This window comes from Notamacropus eugenii, chromosome 4 (assembly GCF_028372415.1).
Source record: "Notamacropus eugenii isolate mMacEug1 chromosome 4, mMacEug1.pri_v2, whole genome shotgun sequence".
NCBI classification, from domain to species: Eukaryota; Metazoa; Chordata; class Mammalia; order Diprotodontia; family Macropodidae; genus Notamacropus; species Notamacropus eugenii.
The window spans coordinates 20465476-20486033 of record NC_092875.1 but is presented as its reverse complement, the minus strand read 5'-3'; the positions used below and the strand labels follow the sequence as shown (position 1 = coordinate 20486033).

At 42.1% G+C, this 20558-nt stretch overlaps 1 protein-coding gene across 1 annotated transcript in view; it reads left to right on the top strand.

Moving 5' to 3' along the window:
- Positions 1–20558, top strand: part of MYO18B (myosin XVIIIB) — a 339875-nt gene that overhangs the window by 228331 nt on the left and 90986 nt on the right. The window contains exons 35-37 of the mRNA XM_072600101.1: positions 1021–1104; positions 1956–2093; positions 5479–5664. Of these exons, the coding sequence (XP_072456202.1) occupies positions 1021–1104; positions 1956–2093; positions 5479–5664 (408 nt within the window). The remainder of the gene's footprint in view (positions 1–1020; positions 1105–1955; positions 2094–5478; positions 5665–20558) is intronic.

Sequence of the window (20558 nt, the reverse complement as noted above, 5' to 3'; positions counted from 1 at the left end):
TCCTGACTCCAGGTGCAATGCTCTATCCACTACAGCACCTAGCTATGTATCATCTAATCTTGTGATTACACAAAATCCAGTTTCGTTTTCCTCTGTGTTCTTTTGTATTCTCTCTCTCTCTCTCTCTCCCTCCCCCTCTCTTTTTCCCTCCCTCCTTCCCTCCTGTGTCTTCTTTCTCTTCTCTCCTTTTTCTTTCCTTCTCTGTTCTTTCTTTCCTTCTCTTTCTTTTTTCTTCTTCTTTTCCTTCTCCTCCTCCTTCTCCTCCTCCTCCTCCTCTCTCTCTCCTTTCCATCTATATTTCCACATTTATTAAGCTCTTACTACATGCAATGCTGTCCTAGGTGCTATATATACAAAGACAAACATGAAACATGAAACTATGTCTGCCCTCATAGAGCTTATAGTCAACTGGAATGACCCTCTCTGAGTTAACTTGTTAGTGTTTTCCTTCTGGGTGGCTGTTTTTGGTATATTGAGACTCATATCATTCTTTGGTTTTATGAAGCATGAGCTAAAGTGAGGGATGGTTGACACCTGGTTATGGACTAGGACTCTCTGAACAAGCCATTACATCTCCATAAGTCTCACCTCTCTCCTTGTACCAGTGAGGGAGTTGGACTAGACCAGGAGACCATAACTTTTTTTTGTATCACGAACCCCTTTGGCAGGCAGTCTGGTGAAGTCTATGAACTCCTTCTCAGAATTATGTTTTTAAATGCCTAAAATGCATAGGATTACAAATAAATAAAGATATGTCCTGTGCATGTCCCCTCCCCAACAGAGGCTGCTAAGTAGTTCAGTGGATGGAGCACTGAACCTGGACACTGATACTTACTAGCTGTGTGGACCTGAACAAGTCACTTAATTTCTCTGTGCCTCAGTTTCCTCATCTGTAAAATGGGGATAATACCACTTCCATCACAGTGTTCTAGTTCTATCTGTAAAGCTCATAGGATGTCATGAGGAGAGAGAGGTGGGCAGCCAGACTCGCAGCCCTGATGGGATTTTGCGTTTTGCCAGTCTTCCCAAGACATCGTGCAGATTCAGGAACTGCAACTGAGCCTGGAAGAAACAAAGAAGGAGAAGCAAAGCCTCCAGGAAAAGGTAAATTTCCCTTGATCTGTTCCTGGGCCTGTTCTTCGGATAGGAGGAGAGAGGCAAGGAAGGTCTCAGCCTCCACTGGCCCCTCTGAGAAAGCACAGCCAGGTCAGAGTGCCCTGTGAACAAGGACAGAAAATCTGCTCTGGCCATATTGTTGCCTGAAGCAGCTAATGAGCCTGACAAGAGTATGTTCTGCTATCCAACTGCCCTTCAGACTTCCCAGATCACAGCATGGAACATGTAACAGCTGGGGTTTTATCCATATGTACATATATGCACACACATCCATGGCCACACACCATTTCATACTACATGGCTTGCCATTGAATTTGTAGACAACACAAAGCTGGATGGGATAGCAAGTGTACTAGATGACATTCAGTATTGCTGTACCCCTCCTCCCCCCCAAAACAACAACAACACACACACAAAAACCCTTGATAGGCTACAGCTGAATCTAAGATGGACATCAATAGGGAAAATGAAAAATATTGAGCTTGGGTTCAAAAAATCAGCTTCACCAATTAGGGGTGACCCAGTTCACCAACATTTTGCCTGAAAATGATCTGGGGGTCTTAATGGATAGCAAGGTCCACTGCCCTATAGGATTGAAAGTCATCTCAAAAGCTAATGAGATCAGGAGGGAAGTGTTGCATGCAGTGGAATGATGGCCAGGCTCCTCTTTCTCCTGGTCAGACCCCAACTGGAATACTGGGATATTAGTCATGAGGGGTGGGGAGAGATGGGACAGAACACTGTGCCCATATACTTGTTGGATTTCTGAATTGAAAGTCTCAGGAGTTACCAGCTAATTGTCAGTCTCTGGTTTGTTCTGATCTCCTACCTGGCCTCAGCTACACACAGCTCAGTCCCGCATCGAGCACCTGGAGAAGACGACAGTGGATCGCAACATTGTCTGCCGCCAGGAAGCGTTGATCTGTGACCTGGAGAACAAGTTGGAGTTCCACAAAGTCCAGATTAAGAGATTTGAGGTGAGTCCTGATTGTTGACTCAAAGACCCTGACAAAGGATAGAAGGAAGAGGGACCCTGGAGACCCTCTTGTCCAACTATCCCCTTCTCCAAATGGAGATGAATGGGCAGGGGCAGAGGACAGTGACTTGACCAGGGTCACATGGCAATGTAATGATCATTGATCCATATTCCTGGCAACAGCAGCAGTAGTGGTGGTGAATAAGGGAGGAGGAGGACATGATAAACCATCATTAAGCATGTACTGTGCACCAGGAACTGTGCCAAATGCTGGAGCCACAAATACAAGGGGAATCTACTACCCTTAAAGAAGTTATGGTAGATTTCATTGAGGAAATACAACAATATGTAGAGGGGCTGGAAAGTCAGGGAGGGAGAGCTTGGGATAAGGAGGGCAGGGCTTCATTGGATCCACCTTGCTATCTGACTCTGGGGAAAGCACTTCTCCATGGGCTTGAATTTATCCATCTTTTAAATGATGAGTCAGAAATAAAATTAAGGGGTGAGAGAGAAATATATTGGGAAGAGAAAGGGAGAAACAGAATGGGGCAAATTATCTCTCATAAAAGAGGCAAGAAAAAGCTTTTTCAATGGAGGGGAAAAGGGGAGGAGGTGAGAGAAGAAAAGTGAAGCTTACTCTCATCACATTTGGCTTAAGGAGGGAATAACATGCACACTCAATTTGGTATGAAAATCTATCTTACACTACAGGAAAGCAGGAGAGAAGGGGATAAGTGAGGTGTGGGGGGGATGATAGAAGAGAGGGCAAATGGGAGGGGGGAGTAATTAGAAGTAAAAACTTTTAGGGAGGGACAAAGTCAAAAGAGAGAATAAATGGGGGGCATGATAGGATGGAAGGAAATATAGTTAGTCTTTCACAACATGACTATTATGGAAGTCTTTTGCATGACTACATATGTATGGCCTATATTGAATTGCTTACCTTCTCAATGGGGATAGGAGGGAGGAAGGGAGAGAAATTGGAACTCAAAGTTTTAGGAATGAATGTTGAGAATTGCTTTTGCATGCAACTGGGAAATAAGAAATACAGATAATGTGGTATAGAAATCTATCTTGTCCTACAAGAAAAGAGAGAAGATGGGGATAAGGGAAGGGAGGGATGTGATAGGAGGGAGGGCAGATTGGGGGAAGGGGTAATCAGAATGCATGGTGTCTTGGGGTGGGGGGAAAGGAGAGATGGGAAGAAAATTTTGAACTCAAAATCTTGTGAAAGTGAATGTTGAAAACTAAAAATAAATAAATAAATATTTTTATATCCTGCAGAAAATAAAATAAAATAAAATGATGAATCAGGAAAGAGGGAAAGGGTTGTCCACTTTTAACTTTCTGTATTCTCTTTTTAAATTTCCTTCTGACTCTAATGTTGCTTGTTCTAAGGCCCCTCCCAGCCTTGACATCCTCTGATCTAAGGCCCCTCCCAGTCCTGATATCCCCTGTTGTAAGGTCTTCCTGCGTCTCATGCTCTATGACTGAGAACTGTTCTTGACCCTCTGGATAGTACCCCCCTTTGGGGGCCTTGCCATCTCACCCTTTCTCTAGTCCTCTTGTTTGTGGGTGTCTTGTGGCAGTTACCCACACAGACCAAAGTCTTGAAATATCCCCATGACCTGGAAGTTTTTACACTTTGGGGTTTGCTGGTCCCAGGCTTGTTGATCGACTAATGAATTTTCCATAATCTCTCCTGAATTTAGTCATCCCCCAATCCTTCCCTCTCTCTCCCTCCTCCCTGAACAGTCCAGCCATTGCCAGGTCTTGCTGATTCTCCCCCCGTCCTATTTCTCCCCTGAGTCTTCTCCTCTCTGCTCCCATGGTCACTCCCTCAGGTCAGGTGCTCATGATCTCTTGTCCTGACTAGCACACTAGCCACCCTCTCTGGTCTCCCTATTCCCCTACTGCTCCTGCATTCCAGTCCAACTGAACTATTCCAGGTTCTTTGAGTGAAGCATCTCATCTCTTCTTTCTATATGTTTGCATAGGCCTGTACTCCCTTCTTACCCTCCATCTTATTGGTTTTTCATGGTCTCTGTCTCTCTTTAAATTCTTGTAGTTACTTTCCTGTATATAGGTTTAGTTTGATTTCACTGCCTACTGTGTTCCAGGCATTGTGCTGGTCCCAGGGGATATGAAAACTAAGAGAAGTTGCATTTTTGGGGAGAAACAATATACACACAGATAACTTTCATATATACCATTTACAGAGAATAAACATAAAGTGATTTTTATTATGAGCATTAACAATGGGAGAAATTGGGAAAACAGCAGGTAACCCCTGACCTGGGCTTTGAAGGAAGCTATGGATTCTAGAAGGTGATGAGGATGAGGGCAAACAGTTCAAGCATGAAGCATGTTCTGTGCAAAGGCATGGAGGTGGGAGATGGACTATTCTGTACAATGAACAACATGGAGCTCTGATTGGCTGGAATGTGGAGGATACAGAAAAGTCATGCAAAGTCTGGGGCTCTACCCACCCCCAACTAAAATGTATTCTCCTTGAGGTCAGGATTTTTTTTGTCTTTGTATTTCCACTGCTTAATAAATGTTTGTTGAATTTAGTGGAATCTAATACGATTTTATTTTCTATGAACTTAAAAAAATTCCCAAAGCACTTTTATGCTTGCCATCTCATCTCATTTCAATTCAATTCACCATTTATTAAGGGCTTACCACTATGGATAGAAGGTCAGTCTTGGAGCCAGAAAGCTGTGACTGCAAGTTTATGACATATCCTTGTTTTCTGCCTCCAGCCAAGACCCCAAGCCTGTAGAAAGCTGTTTATAGAAAGTAAAGGAGACTTGTCCATCTGCATGGGTGTAGAGGGGTTCAGAACTGGGTATTCCCCACACTCAGGAAATCCCAGGTCTGGGCCTCTCTGCACCACAGGTTCTCCCTGGGGGATAGGGAGATAGGGGAGAGGGAAATGGGGAATGGGAAGATGGGGGTCTGCGGATGGGGGGTGGGGAACGGGAAGATGGAGGTCTGGAGATGGGGGATGGGGAATGGGAAGATGGAGGTCTGGGGATGGGGAATGTTCCAGTCACAGTGCTGTGGTTGAGATGAAGATAGAGCTGTAACAGACCCTGTTTTCAGGGAGCTTATACTCTCACAGGTGGGGAGACAGATCTGTACATGTATGCGAATGAGAATATCAAGGATATTATACTAGAATCCTCTGAGGTCCCATCTAGCTTTATATCTATCTCTTTGTCTCTCTGTCTCTCTGTCTCTGTGTCTCTGTCTCTGTCTCTCTGTCTCTGTCTCTCTGTCTCTGTCTCTGTCTCTGTCTCTCTCTGTCTCTCTCTCTCTCACTCTCACTCTCTCCTGCCCTGGCCTCTAGACCCTAATGTTCAGGTGATTTACCTCCCCAGGTGCTGGTGATTCGGCTTCGGGACAGTGCGCTCAAGATGGGTGAGGAGCTGGAGAAGGCGGTAAACTCTGAGACTGAGCAGAAGGAGTCCTGCCAGTATTACCAGAGGAGGATGGAGGAGATGAAAACGGACATGGCAGAGCTGATGAAACAGGAGGTGGAGACCAGCCGGCGGTGCCTTGATCTGGTAAGTGGAGACTGTGTCTCCCTGGTTCTGCTAATGGGCAGCCACCTCCATATACATTCTCAACTCAAATATGCCAGGCCCTGGGGACACACTTTCAAGACTGGAACTATCCTTCCCCTCAAAGAGCTAATGGTCTCCTTGGCATATGGGGAGATAACATGTCTCTAGTAACTACATGTCCCAAGAACATACTGAGACTGGAAAGGAAGGGCCCCAATAACTTGGGATCCAGAGAGGAATGACAATGCCAATGGCATTGAGGCCAGCAGACTCTGGGAACATTAGCACTTTCAGTGTGGTATAGAGTGAGTTCCCTTAGTGGATGGAGACCCTGGTTCTAGCTCATACTTTGCTATTTATAAGCCGAGGTGCAGAATGGCTAGGTGATTCACCAAAGTCTCCCAAGTAATCATTCGCAGGCACGGAGTGCATTTTCCACCACCTGCCCATTTCTGACTATTTTCCCTGGTTCTTGCCAGAACTGAATGTGTTACTGCTCAGCCTGGTCTACTGCAGGGAATTCTAATAGTTTGATAGACTAAGCCCCGTATTGTCTCCCAATTTTTCCTCCCAAGCCCATCAGCTCTCAGTCCCACTAATCTCCACAGCTCCAGTGCTGGACTCAGATCCCTTGTCTTCCAGCATGTAATATCATTTTCTCAGAGAAAATCAGCCAGTGTGCTAGACATTGGCCCCAGGCCTCAAAGCAATGGGTGACTTCCCCTTTTCCCTCTGTCCAAGCTCTAGGCTTCACAATAGGTCTCTTACTAATTGACCATAATACTTCACAAGCCACTCTGAAGTGTAATGTCATCGAGGATGGTTTTACCTTTGACAATCTTCTGGGGGAGGAATGGTGGTGGGGAGGGGGAGGGAGTATGGAAGGAGTTGGACTGCTCTTTGTGTGAGCTCCTGGTCACAGTAGAGAACTGAGGTCTTGTGAAGAGTCCAGATACGCCAAACTGGCACCTCACGGGCCCCCATGATTGTCTGGGAAAGGCAGACAAGCTTTGTTTCAGAGACATGAGCTTTGTAATGGGCCCAGAAAGGTTTGGCATCCTGTAGGTCAGGCCTGCCCCATTGGGCCCAAGATGAGCTTATGTCTTGGGGAGAGGTAAGTGTGATTTCAATCAACTAGCCAACATATACAGTGTATATGCAAAGTAAACGCACAAGGAAGGTGACATCTGGGTGAGGCAGGGAGTGGAGCCTCCTTGCCAAGGGGGTGGATTGTGATGTTCATGGAATGGAAAGTACCTATTTGACTTCTCTCCCCTCATGGGCCCTTTGTGGGGGTTTCATTAAAAGAGGAAGGGGACCAGATTCTCTAGACTAGAGCAAGCGTCATTCCTTTTAAAATAGCGATGGTGAACATGTCTTTCCCCCTCTTTCCTTTTCTGTCTTCCATTTTAACTATAGTATTGTTGGTAACAAATGGTGACCATCTGCCTGAGAGGGGCAGATGTAGATGCCCAGGAGTCTCTTCTCAGCTTGGCCTGTACCATTATGGCCTTCTGTTCAATGTGGCCTGTAGAAAGTCAGCTCCTTGGAGGCAGGTTTATTTGATTTATACGATGCCTTTCATGTCATAGGTGCTGCACTAGAAGGACCAGATGCATCATATAATGCATTGTTAGACATGTGAAACTTGAAGACTTAGGTATTTCTACTTCATCCTTCATAATATTTTCCTATATATTTGTTTTCAAAATTCCTTAGCAAACTCACTCTAATAACAAAAGAAATGAAATGTTCTACCTATTAAAATCAGATGTGTCACATGACATAGGTTGATCCTTCAAGACATTCTTAAATTCCGGTCCTTCTAGTGCTGGCTGAATTGAATGAAATTGCCAACATATGGTTCTGGGGTGTCTGTGGTCACACTACCTAATGAGTTTTTAAGGAAGTTGTAGTATGAGAGGCCAGGTAGCCTTAGCATCTCTGTCATCTATCCAGCCGTCCATCCACCATGAAACATAGTATCCAGGTATATGATAGTAACACCATTCTCAGACCTGGTCAGACCACATCTAGAGTATTGTAGCTCTAAGACACATCTGAAGCTAAGGAAACTTTAGTATTTCTGTCATCCATTCATCCATCTATCTTTCTATCAACTATGAAACAATATAAAGGAATAGGTATGTGGTAGTAATGCCATTATCTATCCTGATCAAACCATATCTTGAGTATTTTGTCCAGCCCTGGGATACAACTGAAGCAAGGAAACCTTAGTATCATCTGTCTGTCTGTCCATCTGTCCATCCTTCCATCCATCCATCCATCCATCCATCCATCCATCCATCCATCCATCCATCCAAGGACCATGAAACATAGTATCCAGGAAGTACACTGATAATCTGGAGATCGTTCACAGGCAGACAGCCAGGTTGGTGAAGCAAGATCATGTTGCATTTGGATCAAATGAAAGACCTGAGGATATTTAGCCTTAGAAGGAAAGAAATTAGTGAGTCGACCATAACTGTCTTCAGGTGTTTGAAGAGCTGTCATGTTGAAAAGAGATTAAATTTGATCTGCTTGTCCCCAGAGGGCAGACTAATGACTTAAAATGGCAGAGAGGCAAATCTAGTTCTTATATAATGTTGATGACTGTGGTTGTTTGGTCGTTTCAGTCGCATCTGACCCTCTACAATCCCATTTGGGGTTTTCTTGGGAAAGATACTGGAGTGGTTTGTCATTTCCTTCCCTAGCTCATTTTACAAATGGGGAAACTGTGTCAAATAGGGTTGATTTGCCCAGTGTCACACAGCTAGTAAATGTCTGATGTCAGATTTGAACTCAGGAGGATGGAGCCTTCCTGATTCTGGGCCTGCTGCTCTTTGTACTATGGTACCAGCTAGTTGTCCCACCTGATGACTGGAGCTGTACAAAAGTGGAAAGCTGCCTTGGGGGGGGGGCATAAAAGTTTTCTTGTCATTAGAGGGCTTGCAACTCCCTTTTTTGGACATGCTGTGGAGGTGATTCTTGTTCAGATATATGTTGGACTCATTGGCCAATGAGGTCTATTTGAGCTCTGAGATTGTATGATTCTAAACAAATCCTAACTGTGTGCTCAACACTACTTCCAGCCACCATAAGGACAGAAGAATTCAATCACAAAGAAATCAGAGAAAGAAAAAAGGACACATATGTACATTTTTCTTTTGGATTAGCAAAGGACTTGAAATTTATATGGTGCCCATCAATGGGGGGGGATAGTTGAACAAATTATGGTATGTATACATAATGGGATACTATCATGCCATAAGATATGATAAAGGGGATGGTGTCAGGGAAACCTGGGAAGACTTGTATGAACTGATGCAGAGACTGAAGAGAGCAGAACTAGGGGAATAATTTACATAATAACAACACCATCATAAAGAGAAATAGCTTTGTTTTTAGAACTCTGATCAATGCAGTGGCTAACCACAATTACAGAGAGGATCCATTTTGGATTATGCTACCCATTTCCTGACAGAGATGTGATTAACTCAGAGTACAGACTGGGACATATTTTTCAATGCGGTTAATTCAGAAATTAGTTTTGCTTAATGATGCATATTTATTGTGAAGGTTTTGTTTTTCTTTTTTTCATGGATATGGGTAGGTAAGAAGGAGAGAAAATAAATTTTTGTTCATTTAAAAATACAATTAATTCTTTAAAAAAGTTACCCATACATCCCTTTTCAGAGGGTTTGTAATCTAGTAAAACGGCATATACACAGGATAACCACATATGCACATGTCTGATAAAACACACATATGGCTAGAAAAACACGTAGACTTAAAAAGAAGAGACAAAGTATAGAGTGATGGAAAGAGTCATGGGCTGAGAGACGAGACACTTGAGTTCCAGATCCAGCTTTATCCCCTTCTTTGCTCTACAACCTTGGGTGAAGTCCCTTCCTCTCACTGAGCCTCAGGTTTTCCCTTCTATAACACAGGGGGGGTTGAGGTAGGAAGGAATCTTTAAACCTCTAAAAATCTGTGATCCTATGTCTTAAGACAACAATAAAAAGAAATCATGATGATATTAATAAGAATGATTAAAAATGATGATAAGAATGAAAGTATAGGGTATTTGCTCACTGGGAGTCCCTAGCATTGAAGAACAGGTCTGGGTGAATGATTCTAAGTCATGATAAGTGTAATCCCTGTCTGAAGCTGTGACTTAATCTGTCTGGGGAATTCCTTGAGGTGGAAATTCCCCCTCCGAGATGCAGATAGGCAGTTTTTCTATAACTGTAGATATGTGGTGGTAGATACAGTGCTAGATCTAGAGTCAGGAAGACCTGAGTTCAAATCTGACCTCAGACACTCATTGTGTGACCCCAAGTCACTTCACCTTTGTCTGTCTCGCATTTGCCTCCCAGGGTTATTATAAAGATAAAATAATATTTGTTAAGTGCTTTTACAGAAATATTATTATTATGCTTTCTGGAGGCACTAAGAGATTCAATAATTTACCCAGGGTTACCCAGCTAGTACATAGTAGAGACAAGATGAACCTTTCTTCTCAACTCCAAGACTGGCCCATCTGTCTACTACAGCATCTGCTTCTGTAGGAATAATGATGATGATGATGAAGATGATGGCAACTCCCTTTAAGGATTTCAAAAACCTTTCCTCAAATCACTCCCATTTTAGGTTGGTCATACAGACATTATTATCCCTATTTTCTAGTATGGGAATCTGAGGGTCAGTGACTGTCCAGAGTCATCTGTTGTTAGCTGCAATCCAACCTATGGCTCCTGACCCCAATATTCTTTCCAATGCATAACAATGATAAACCAGACAGATCCACCTGTTCTGGCTCCAAATCTATGGTTCATTCCATCACATCCTGCCCAAAGGGCATTGGAATAATAGAATGTTAGGGTCCAGCCTCCCCCCCCCCTTTCACACATCCAATCATAAGATGATTGATCTAGAACCAAGATTCACCTCAGAGGTCATCTAGGGCAGCCCCTTCATTTTACAGATGAGGAAACTGAAGCCCTGAAATTGTCAATAAGCATTCATTTAGCTCCTACTGTGTGTCAGGCATGGTGCTAAGCTATGGGGATACAAAGAAAGGCAAAGGACAAGGAGTTCACAGTCTAGGTTACATCCTAAGGAAAGAAGAGCTGGGATTTGAACCCAGGTCTTCTATCTCTGAATTTTGCTGCAATTCTGTGATAGCTAGATCTCCTATTTTCTCCAGTCTTCAGCATCTCCTCTAAAACTCCTGGGTCTCGATCACTATGTCCTTTTTCTCTAACAAAAGAGTCAGAGACAGGCTGCCCTGAGAAATCACCCTCCTTTAAAAGGCTGAGATATATCACAGGACCCTGGGATATAGTTTAGAAAAGAACAAAGGAGACATATGTTGATGAATTTTTACTCTTCCATTCCTGCCCATTCCTTCCCTGGCCAAGTACATTTGTCACTGTTGGTTTGAGCATTAAAGGCAGCATGTTGTTTCATGTGATTGATTTACAGATCGTGCCATGGTGCTACCATATCCCCATCATAATCCATTACCCCATCAATGAAACTTCCCTTCTTGGAAAAAGAAATAAGAAAGAAGCTATTTCCCCATTAATTTTAGTGAATGTACTTTTGCTGGTGACTCTACTTGCCATTATGGAGAAAGAAATACTCTGGTCATAAATCATCCAGCCCCTTCATCATCCTGGTCCTGGGACATTTTGCCCTTGGACTAATTTGATGTTCTTTTGAGAGCCCCGAGAATCCATTGTTTCTGCCCTAATCTTCTGCCCTTCTCCCCTACCCCCACCCCAAGATCTTGCTGAAGGTCTCTTGGGCAGGAATCAGAAGACCATGATCTCAACCTACACCCTTGAACTCCAAACCCAGCCAGCCCTCTTTCCACTGTACCATGTTGTGATTCAACCCAAAATTGAAGAGGATCTAGGAAACCCAGAGGAGAATGGTGATGATGTGGAGTTGAGGAGGCATGGACTTGAATCCTTTCTAGCTGTGTGATCAAAGGAAAGTCATTTATTGTCTCCAAGCTTCAGTCTCCTAATCTGTCAAATGGGTATCATGATATCTGGCATACCTGCCCTCCTCCCACAGAATGCTAGGAGGTCCCAATAAGACAGTATATGGAGGAGCAGTTTTTTGACCTGACAATATGAATGTCAGCTCTGCTGGCAACAAAAATGAGGGTGATGATCGAAGCAGTGATCTCATGGCAGAATGAGCAACTTGGGAAGTGCCCGGGGGGGAAGCAAAAAGTGATATGACTAGAGTTATCCCCAAATGGGATGGGCTGACTCATAAGACAGAGTTGCTCATCACTGGAGGTATTCAAGAGGCATCCATTGATCAGGGATATTTTATCAATCACTCAATCACATCAGTCAAATGAACTTTTATTATATATATATATATATATATGCCTAGTATATGACAGATACTGCACTAGGCACTGGGCATATGCAAACAATAAATGAAACAATCTCTTGCATTCTAATGGGAGAGACAGCAAGGACATGTATAAGTATACACAGAATAAATAGAAGGAGAATACATCCAATATGTTTCAGAGAAAGGCAGTGAGATGAGCTCTGATGATCTGTGTATTTCTAGGAGGCTGACCAGATTGCCTCCTCAGTCCCACCCGCAAAGTTACTTGTGGGTCCCAGAAACCTTCCTAAACTGAAGGGATTGGGCCCCTATTTAGTTCTAGCTCAATGAATCTTTGATTTCCATTGGCTCTCTATTTCATGTCTTGGACTTTTTTTGGTGGAGGGGGAAAGCAAAGCAATTGGGATTAAGTGACTTGCCCAAGTTCACACAACTAGTAAGTGGACTTTTTTTGCCATAGATGGAAGGGACCTCAAAGGCTATTTAGCCTGACCCCTTCGCTTCACAGAGGAGGAAACTAAGGCTGAGAGGGGTTGAGTCCCTCACTTGTTTTCAACAGTAGAACCCATATAAGATTGCATGCCATCTTGGGGCAGGAGCGGGGAGAGGGAGAAAATCTAAGACATGGAAGTGATTGTAGAAAACTGAAAACAAATAAATTAATTATAAAAACTAATCACTGATAATCACTACAAGAAAAAAGTGTCAGGGCTAGGAGTGACTCTCAGTCCTCTGAACCCAGAATATTCTAATGCTTTGATGTTCTGTGATCAGATCTAATTTTATAAGAAATTTTCTGGATCCATAAGGGAAAGTCAGGAGGCACAAGTGGATTGTAGAGGGATGTCTAGAGTTTAGGATATCTGCCTGGATGTGAAGGTTTATAATCTTACTCCCCATCAGTGAGAATAACCCATAGCTGGCTGTTGTCTGAAGTAGGTCACACAACTAGGAAGTGTCTGAGGTCAGATTTGAACTCAAGTCTTCCTGACTCCAAGTCTGTCACTCTGAAAGTTATAGACAAGTTGCCTATCTGTATCTGGGGTGGGGGTGGAATTTCCACCCCAGGGACTTCCCCACACAGGAACAAAAGTCGCAGGTTCAGAAAAGGAGTTATCATGAAAGTCAGATCCAAGCCATCCTGTGAAAATGGCACCCACTGGGTAGACTTCGGGTTTCCACTTCCTCATAGACATGACACTGGCAACTTGAGTAACTGTGATCAGGTTGGAGTAGGGGAGAGGTGTCACTTAGTTTATAGCAGCATGGAGCAATGGTTAGGGTCCTCTGTGCCTAGGTATAGATCACTAGGGATCTTAAAAAAGATAAATCTGATCATTCAGCACTAAGACTGGCTTTAGAACTGTCAAAACTACCCGTGATGGTGATTTGTCTCCTGGAAGTCTACTCCTAGTATGAACTGGGTAATATTTCAGGCATCATCTAAACTTTACAGGAGCTTCTCATCCATCACTGTCCCCAGGTTGTAAAGGGTTTTGAGTGCCAAACAGAGGTCTCCGTATTTGTTCCTGTAGGTAAGGGGGAAATGTTGGAATTTATTGAGATGGAGTGGGATGTGACATACTAGAATCTGGGCTTTAGTTTCATCCTCTGTGAGATGAGAGAGTTGGGCTAGGTGACCTCTGGAGTCTCTTCTAGCTCTAAATTTGTGATCTGTGATCATATAATCCCCTTTATAAACAATGTCATTCTAGTACAAGATGGTGGCCAAGTCTTGGAGGTATGGTCATGTAGAGCTTAGAATGGAGCAACACAAAATGGCCTAGACCTATGTGACTTGGATAGTTATAGCCTTTCTGTGGGCCTTGCCTTCTTTCTTTGTACACTGAAAGTGTTAGCCCAAGGTTCTGGAACTCCTAATATGGAGAGCCAACCCTTCATCCTAGCCTCATTAGGGATATGCTTCAAGCAATGGCACCAACTCTCCACTCATTCTTGGAGGCCCCTCTGAGAATGGGGAGCAGGGTTGCACAATGATTAGTATCCTGAGGTTGGTGGGTAGGACTTACTATTGGGGGCTTTGTTCCTCTAGGGTCTTCATTAACCTCAGATTACTGTGTAGTTGAGTAGATTTCTTTGTTATTGAAGAACAATCTCATCCTCTTGAGAGACAGAGTCAACAACCAGTTAATTTAGGATGAATTACTTACACCCCATGTGATCTAGAACAAAGCATAATATTTGTCTGAGCCTCAGTTTTCCCACCTGTGAAATGAGGAGATTGTACTAAATATTCCTTAAGGTTCTTTCCAGTTCTGACTTTCTATGTTCTACATTCCAAGAGGTCTCTTCAACCTTCACCATTCCGTGATGCTTGTTCTATGGGCTCTCCTACTATCCCTATCACTACTGATATTCCAGGCCTTAAAGTCCCCTCTAAGTTCAATATTCTGTGTTCTAAGGCTCTTCTCAGCTTTGACATTCTTTAGTCTAAGGTCCTTTTCACATCTAACATTCAGTATTTAATGGTCTGCATACCTTTCTAGTTTGGACGTTCCATGTTCTAAGACTCACATTCTGAACTCTGACATTCCTTGTTCTAAATCCCCTTCCATATTCCATAATCTGACATTCCATATTCTTTTTTAAAAAATTAATTTATTTGTTTTCTGTTTTCAACAATCACTTCTGTAAGTCTTAAGTTTTCTCCCCTTCCTTTTCCCTTCCCTTCCCGAGACAGCATGCGATCTTATATGGGTTCTACACATACATCCTTATTAAACATGTTTTCACACTAGTCATGTTGCATGGAAGAATTAAAATGAATGGAAAAAACCATAAGAAAAACCAAACCAAACCAAAACACAATGAAAATAGTCTGCTTCATTCTGTGTTTCAATTCCATAGTTTCTGACATTCCATATTCTAAGGCCCTCTCTAACTAATATTCCGTATTCTAAGGTCCCTCCCAGCTCTGACATTCCATGTTCTAAGGCCCTACCCAGCTCTGATATTCAATGGTTCTTTATTAACACTGAGATTCAGACATCACAGAACGTAGTTCTGGGAAGGCATGCATATCCTCATTTGCTTCTCACAACAATCTGTGAGGTGCATGTACCAGACAGTTAGAATGGTCACTATTTTCCAACAAAGGATACTGACTCAGGAGGGTGCAGAGTCACAAAACTAGCTGTTAAAAAAGCTGTTAGCTCAATTTGAGTCCCAATAGAGATTCAACTCTCTGTCTTCTGGCTCTTACTGTTTTCTCTGTGTCATCCAGATTCTACTTTTCTCTCTTTCCCACCCCCGCTCCTGAGCCCCCATCAGAGCTGGGAGCTCACAGCTGATGCTCAGACATTTGTTGGATCCAGAGATAAAAATAAACCTACCTGCCAGGTCATTAGTGCTACTTTCAGACTGCTTTGCACACAGTAAGTCATTTGTTCTCATGATAGCCCTAAGAGCTAGGCAGTTTGAATATTCTCTCTCCCATTTTAGTGATAAAGGAACTGAATTTAATAGAACCAGCATTCATTGAGTAACTGCTGAAATTCAGGGAGAAGTGACTTCATTTCAAACTGATTCAGCAAGTAGTTACAAAGTGCTTACTATGTGGTATAATAGATAGAGTATAGATGTACAGTCAGGAAGAGCTGAGTTTGAATCTTGCCTCAATCACTTACTAACTGTGTGATCCCAGGCAAATCATTTAACCCCAGTCTCAGTCTTCTCATTTGTAAAATTGGGATAATAAGAGCACCTATCTCACAGAATTGTAAGGGTCAAATGATAGAAGGCATGGAAAATGCTTTGCAAAACTTACAGAACCATATAAATGCCAGTTATTATAATTACATACAGTTACTGGTGAAATTACATATGCCAGGCACTATGCTAAATGCTGGCTTTTGTTGTTGTGCAGGCGTCTTGGTCATGTCCAACTCTTTAGGACCCAGTTTGGGGTTTTCTTGGCAAAGATACTGGAGTGGCTTACCATTTCCTTCTCCAGTTCATTTTCAGATTAGGAAACTGAGGTAAACAGACTTCCCCAGGGTCACATAGATAGTAACTGTCTGAGGATAGTCTTCCTGACTCGAGGGCCAATGCTCTAACTGCTGCACCTCCTAGCTGATCTAACTGCTAGGTATCAAGGGATAAAAACAAACATTCCACTGGACTTGCCCAAGATCATATGACTTGTAAGTGGTAGAGCCAGTGAGTAAGCTTCTTGAGGGCAGGAGTCATTTTCATGTTTGTCTTTGGATCCCTAGCAGAGTGTCTGGAATACAATTGGTGCTTAATTAATGTTTGCTAATTGGTTGATTGAGTTTGAGATGAACCCTGACTCTGGTGCCATCTTTTTCCTCCTTTACTACTCTTAAAGAGTATTTTAGGAGAATAGGTTCAGCTTCATGGAAGGGAAAGGACTCTGAACTTGGAATTTGGTTCAAATGGTGTCTCTGCCTCTTGCTTTCACATGACCTTAACCAAATCACTTCTCTGTGGGCCTCAGTTGAGGTGTCTTCTTTTGCTAAAAAATTCTATGGTCTTATGGCCCTTAGAAGATATGTTAGTGAAAGAGAAAGGCTAGTGCTGAAGGAGATGAGATCAGTGTTCTTAGGGGCAGAGTACAAAGAAAGCAGTTCTCCCAAGGATCACCCAGTCATGGACTCATAGAGACCTAGAGGCTACTTCACAGAAGAGTATAAAACCAAGGAAAATGGAAGCCGTCCCTACAGACTGTGTCGTTTTAATAATGTTTAAATAAAACATGGTGGTGCGGCTGTGATCTTCACACCCGGACTGGCTTGTCAGCCGACTGGGTGAGATCATAAATAGTTAATAGACAACCACTTATGGCCCTACTTCTGTTAAATCCAACATAAATTATAAATGGCCCATGAATTATTCACTTGGTGTTACTTCGGGCTGATTTTTCACCCTTGGGGAAAGAAATGAAATGAAAAGGAGAAACCACTGAAGTCCATTGGGCAAAAGGTTGATTTTCATGCCCAGAAGAATTCAGGTCCTTTTGATTTCTTTGCACTGGGCATGTACTCTGTAAGACAAATGTCTATATCAAATGAGAATTGGGTGGCCATGGTCAATGGTTGGTGGAATGTTATCTGTGAAAAGTTGGGCCAGGAAAGCATAATATTCTATTTTTTTTAAAGGATGGCTGACCTGGGCTTCCCAGTCCCACAGCTGTCCATAGTCCCCAACTTTGCAGCCTACCAGGATGTCAGTCAGAAGGGGCATCAACAGCCATCTGGCTCAGTTCATACCTGACCAAGGATCTTCTCTACAGTATACTAGACATATGGTCATTCATCATAGGTTGGAAGTTCTCCAGTAAGGGATAAAATATTATATGAAGCTGACTCTACCTCACTAAAATCCAATTTGCTCACTAGTCAAGAAGACATCACCCTGTGATGTCATTGGTCCTCTTTGAAAATGAAGGATAACCACAATCTATTAAGTACTGAGGATAGGATCTTAGGTTTAGCTAAAAGAAACCTTAGAGGCCAGCTCATCCAACATCCTAATTTTATAGACGAGGAGATCAAAGCCCAGAGAAATTGACTTGACAAGGGTCATATGACTAGAAAGTGTCTGATGCAAGATTTGAATTCAGGCCTTCCTGACTCCTAATCCAGGACTCTATTTAAACACCTCCTAGGCAGATCATTCCACTTTGAGATAGTTTTGATTGTCAAATTCCATCATGGCTTCTCATGATCTTGGTCTATCTCATTCATTTCCATTCCCATATTCAAAATTCATTGTGCAATCTCCAACATAGACTTTGAACCCACAATGTAAGGGCTCATGTTCACACTTCAAAGTATTTCTTTGCATGGATGGATGTGAACTTTCAAGTATAAAAGTGAATTATTTTCATTGGGAATTGAGGTATTTAAGAAGACATTCCATATGGAGGGTACTTTTGACCAGAGGCAGGGTGTAAATAACACCTTTTATGGTCCTCTCGACAGAAGATAGCTCTCCTGATTACAGCTGTGTTATCACAGTGTGATCAGGAATGGCTCAACACATTAGAGACTCCATGTTTACAAACTGCTTTCGCTTGCTGGTCTTAATGTTCCCTACATTCACGCTAAGCTGACAGTTGAAATGTAGGGAATTTATACACTTTGGGTTTTTTTTTAAACAGCTGAATGGTACCCTTCTTGTCTTTTCATAAAGGCTCCTCCATAAAAGAAGAATGACCTTTGAAGGAGTTTTAGATGGTAGAGGCAGGGTGGCACAGAGGACAAGAGCCCTGCCCTTGAAGCTAGAATTTGATAGGTTTGGTGTTCATTGTGGGAGGCAGAAAAGTTATTTCTCCCTGGGGTAAAGCATAGGGCTCACTAGAATGTTAGGGCATTGCTTCTTTAGGAATCCAAGTTTGTTTTTTATCCCGAGGGGATCCTAAACCACAGGACATTAGGCTAGACAGGAGGAAAAAAAGAGAGTAAGTGGAGGTTTAGGGAATTGTATCAGTTATTTAAGCGTTATTGGGTGTCCTTTATAGTTTTTTCTTTAAATTTAGTGAGAAGAAATAAGGGCTGTCCTATATATGACATGCATTGTTAACCTGAGTGCCTCTACAGAAACTTTGAAACCTGTACCTCTGGATGCCTAAACAGAGGCTATATTCTGAGATTTCCTAAAGGCAACTCTGGGTAGGGGCAAAAGAACCATGATTTTTAGGACTGTTAAGAAGACTGAACCCAGTCTGTATAAACTTGCATATCTTGAATCTTGTTTCCTCTACCGTAATGTGGGGATAATGACTATCTCTCATTTTTCATTAGAAGCAACACTTTAGAAATAAGTGAGCTTACTTGAGGAATTCTTTTCTTTAATAGCTAATGGTCCTGTCCAAATTCCATCTGGGACACCATCTCATCAAATGAGCTCCTTTAGGATGAGGTGTCTTGACTATCCAATTTATTATCAATAATGCACCTAAAGACTAATTGGCTCTGTTACTTCCCTGACTCAGATTTGTTTCTCAGTTGCAAACAGACCCTGAAGCAATGAATCAGTGCCCACAGATGCTAATGCCAATTACAAATAATGTTCTGGCTGGAAAGACTAGAAGCCAAGGGGACAAATACTAATCTCATCTCTCCTGAGACTTCATCTATTGAACTTCTGTTGCTTGGTACTTGCTGGAAATTAGAGCAACTTGCCACTACAAAGTTAATTACTTAATTTAAAAAAAATATTGATGGAATGGTGCAGGTGTACATTAAATTATTCAAATAACCCTGTCCAAATTGAGTTAATTAGATTATATTCCACATAATCACGTTTGGGGGTTTGGAAAGGTTATTCTGCCAACTGACAAGATCTTTTCAGGGAGAAATTGTTGTAGGAAACTGAACTTTGAAATTTTTTTGTATTTTTAATAATTATTTTATTTGTTTTCAGTTTTCAACAATCACTTCCATAATTTTTAAATTTTCTCTCCCTCCCTCCCCACTCACCGCTCAAGACAATATGCAATCTTATATGAGTTCTACAGTACATTCTTATTAAACATGTTTTCACATAAGTCGTGTTGCATAAATTTAAAATAAATGAGAAAAACCATGAGAAAGAAACCAAACCAAACCAAAACATAACAAAAGAGAAAATAGACTGCTTCATTTTGTGTTCTGATTCTATATTCTTTCTCTGGATGTTGATGACATTTTGCATCATGAGATCTTTGGACACGTTTTAGGTCTTTGCATTTTTGTGAAGGGCTAAGTTTATCAGATACAGTCTTCACACATTGTGACTCTTATTGTGTATAATGTTCCCCTCATTCTGCTCACTTCATTCAGCATCAGTTCATATAAATCTTTCCAGGTTTTTCTGAAGTCCCCCTGTTTGTCATTTCCTATAACACTATAGTATTCTATTACATTCATATACCATAATTTATTCAGTCATTCCCCAATTGATGGGCATCCCCTTGATTTCTAGTTTTTGGCCACTACAAAAAGAGCTGCTATAAGTATTTTTGTACACGTGGGTCCTTTTCCCATTTTTATGATCTCTTTGGGATACAGCCTTAGAAGTGATATTGCTGGCTCAAAGGGTAGGCAAACTTTTGTAGCCCTTTTGGTCGTAGATCCAAATTGCTCTCCAGAATGGTTGGATCAGCTCACAGACTCACCCACAATGAATGAGTGTTTCAACTCTACCATGTCTTCTCCAACACATATCATTTTCCTGTTTTGTCATGTTAGTCAATCTGATAGGTGTGATGTGGTACCTCAGAGTTGTTTTGATTTTCATCACCCTAACCAATAGTGATTTAAAGCATTTTTTCATATGACTATACAGTCTTCCTCTGAAAATTGCCTGTTCATATCCTTTGACCATTTATCATTTGGGGAATGACCTGTATTCTTGTAAATTTGATTCTGTTCTCTACATATTTTAGAAATGAGGCTTTTATCACAGACACTAGTTGTAAAGATTCTTTCCCAGTTTTCTACTTCCCTCCTTATCTTGGTTGCTTTGGCTTTGTTTGTGCAAAAACTTTT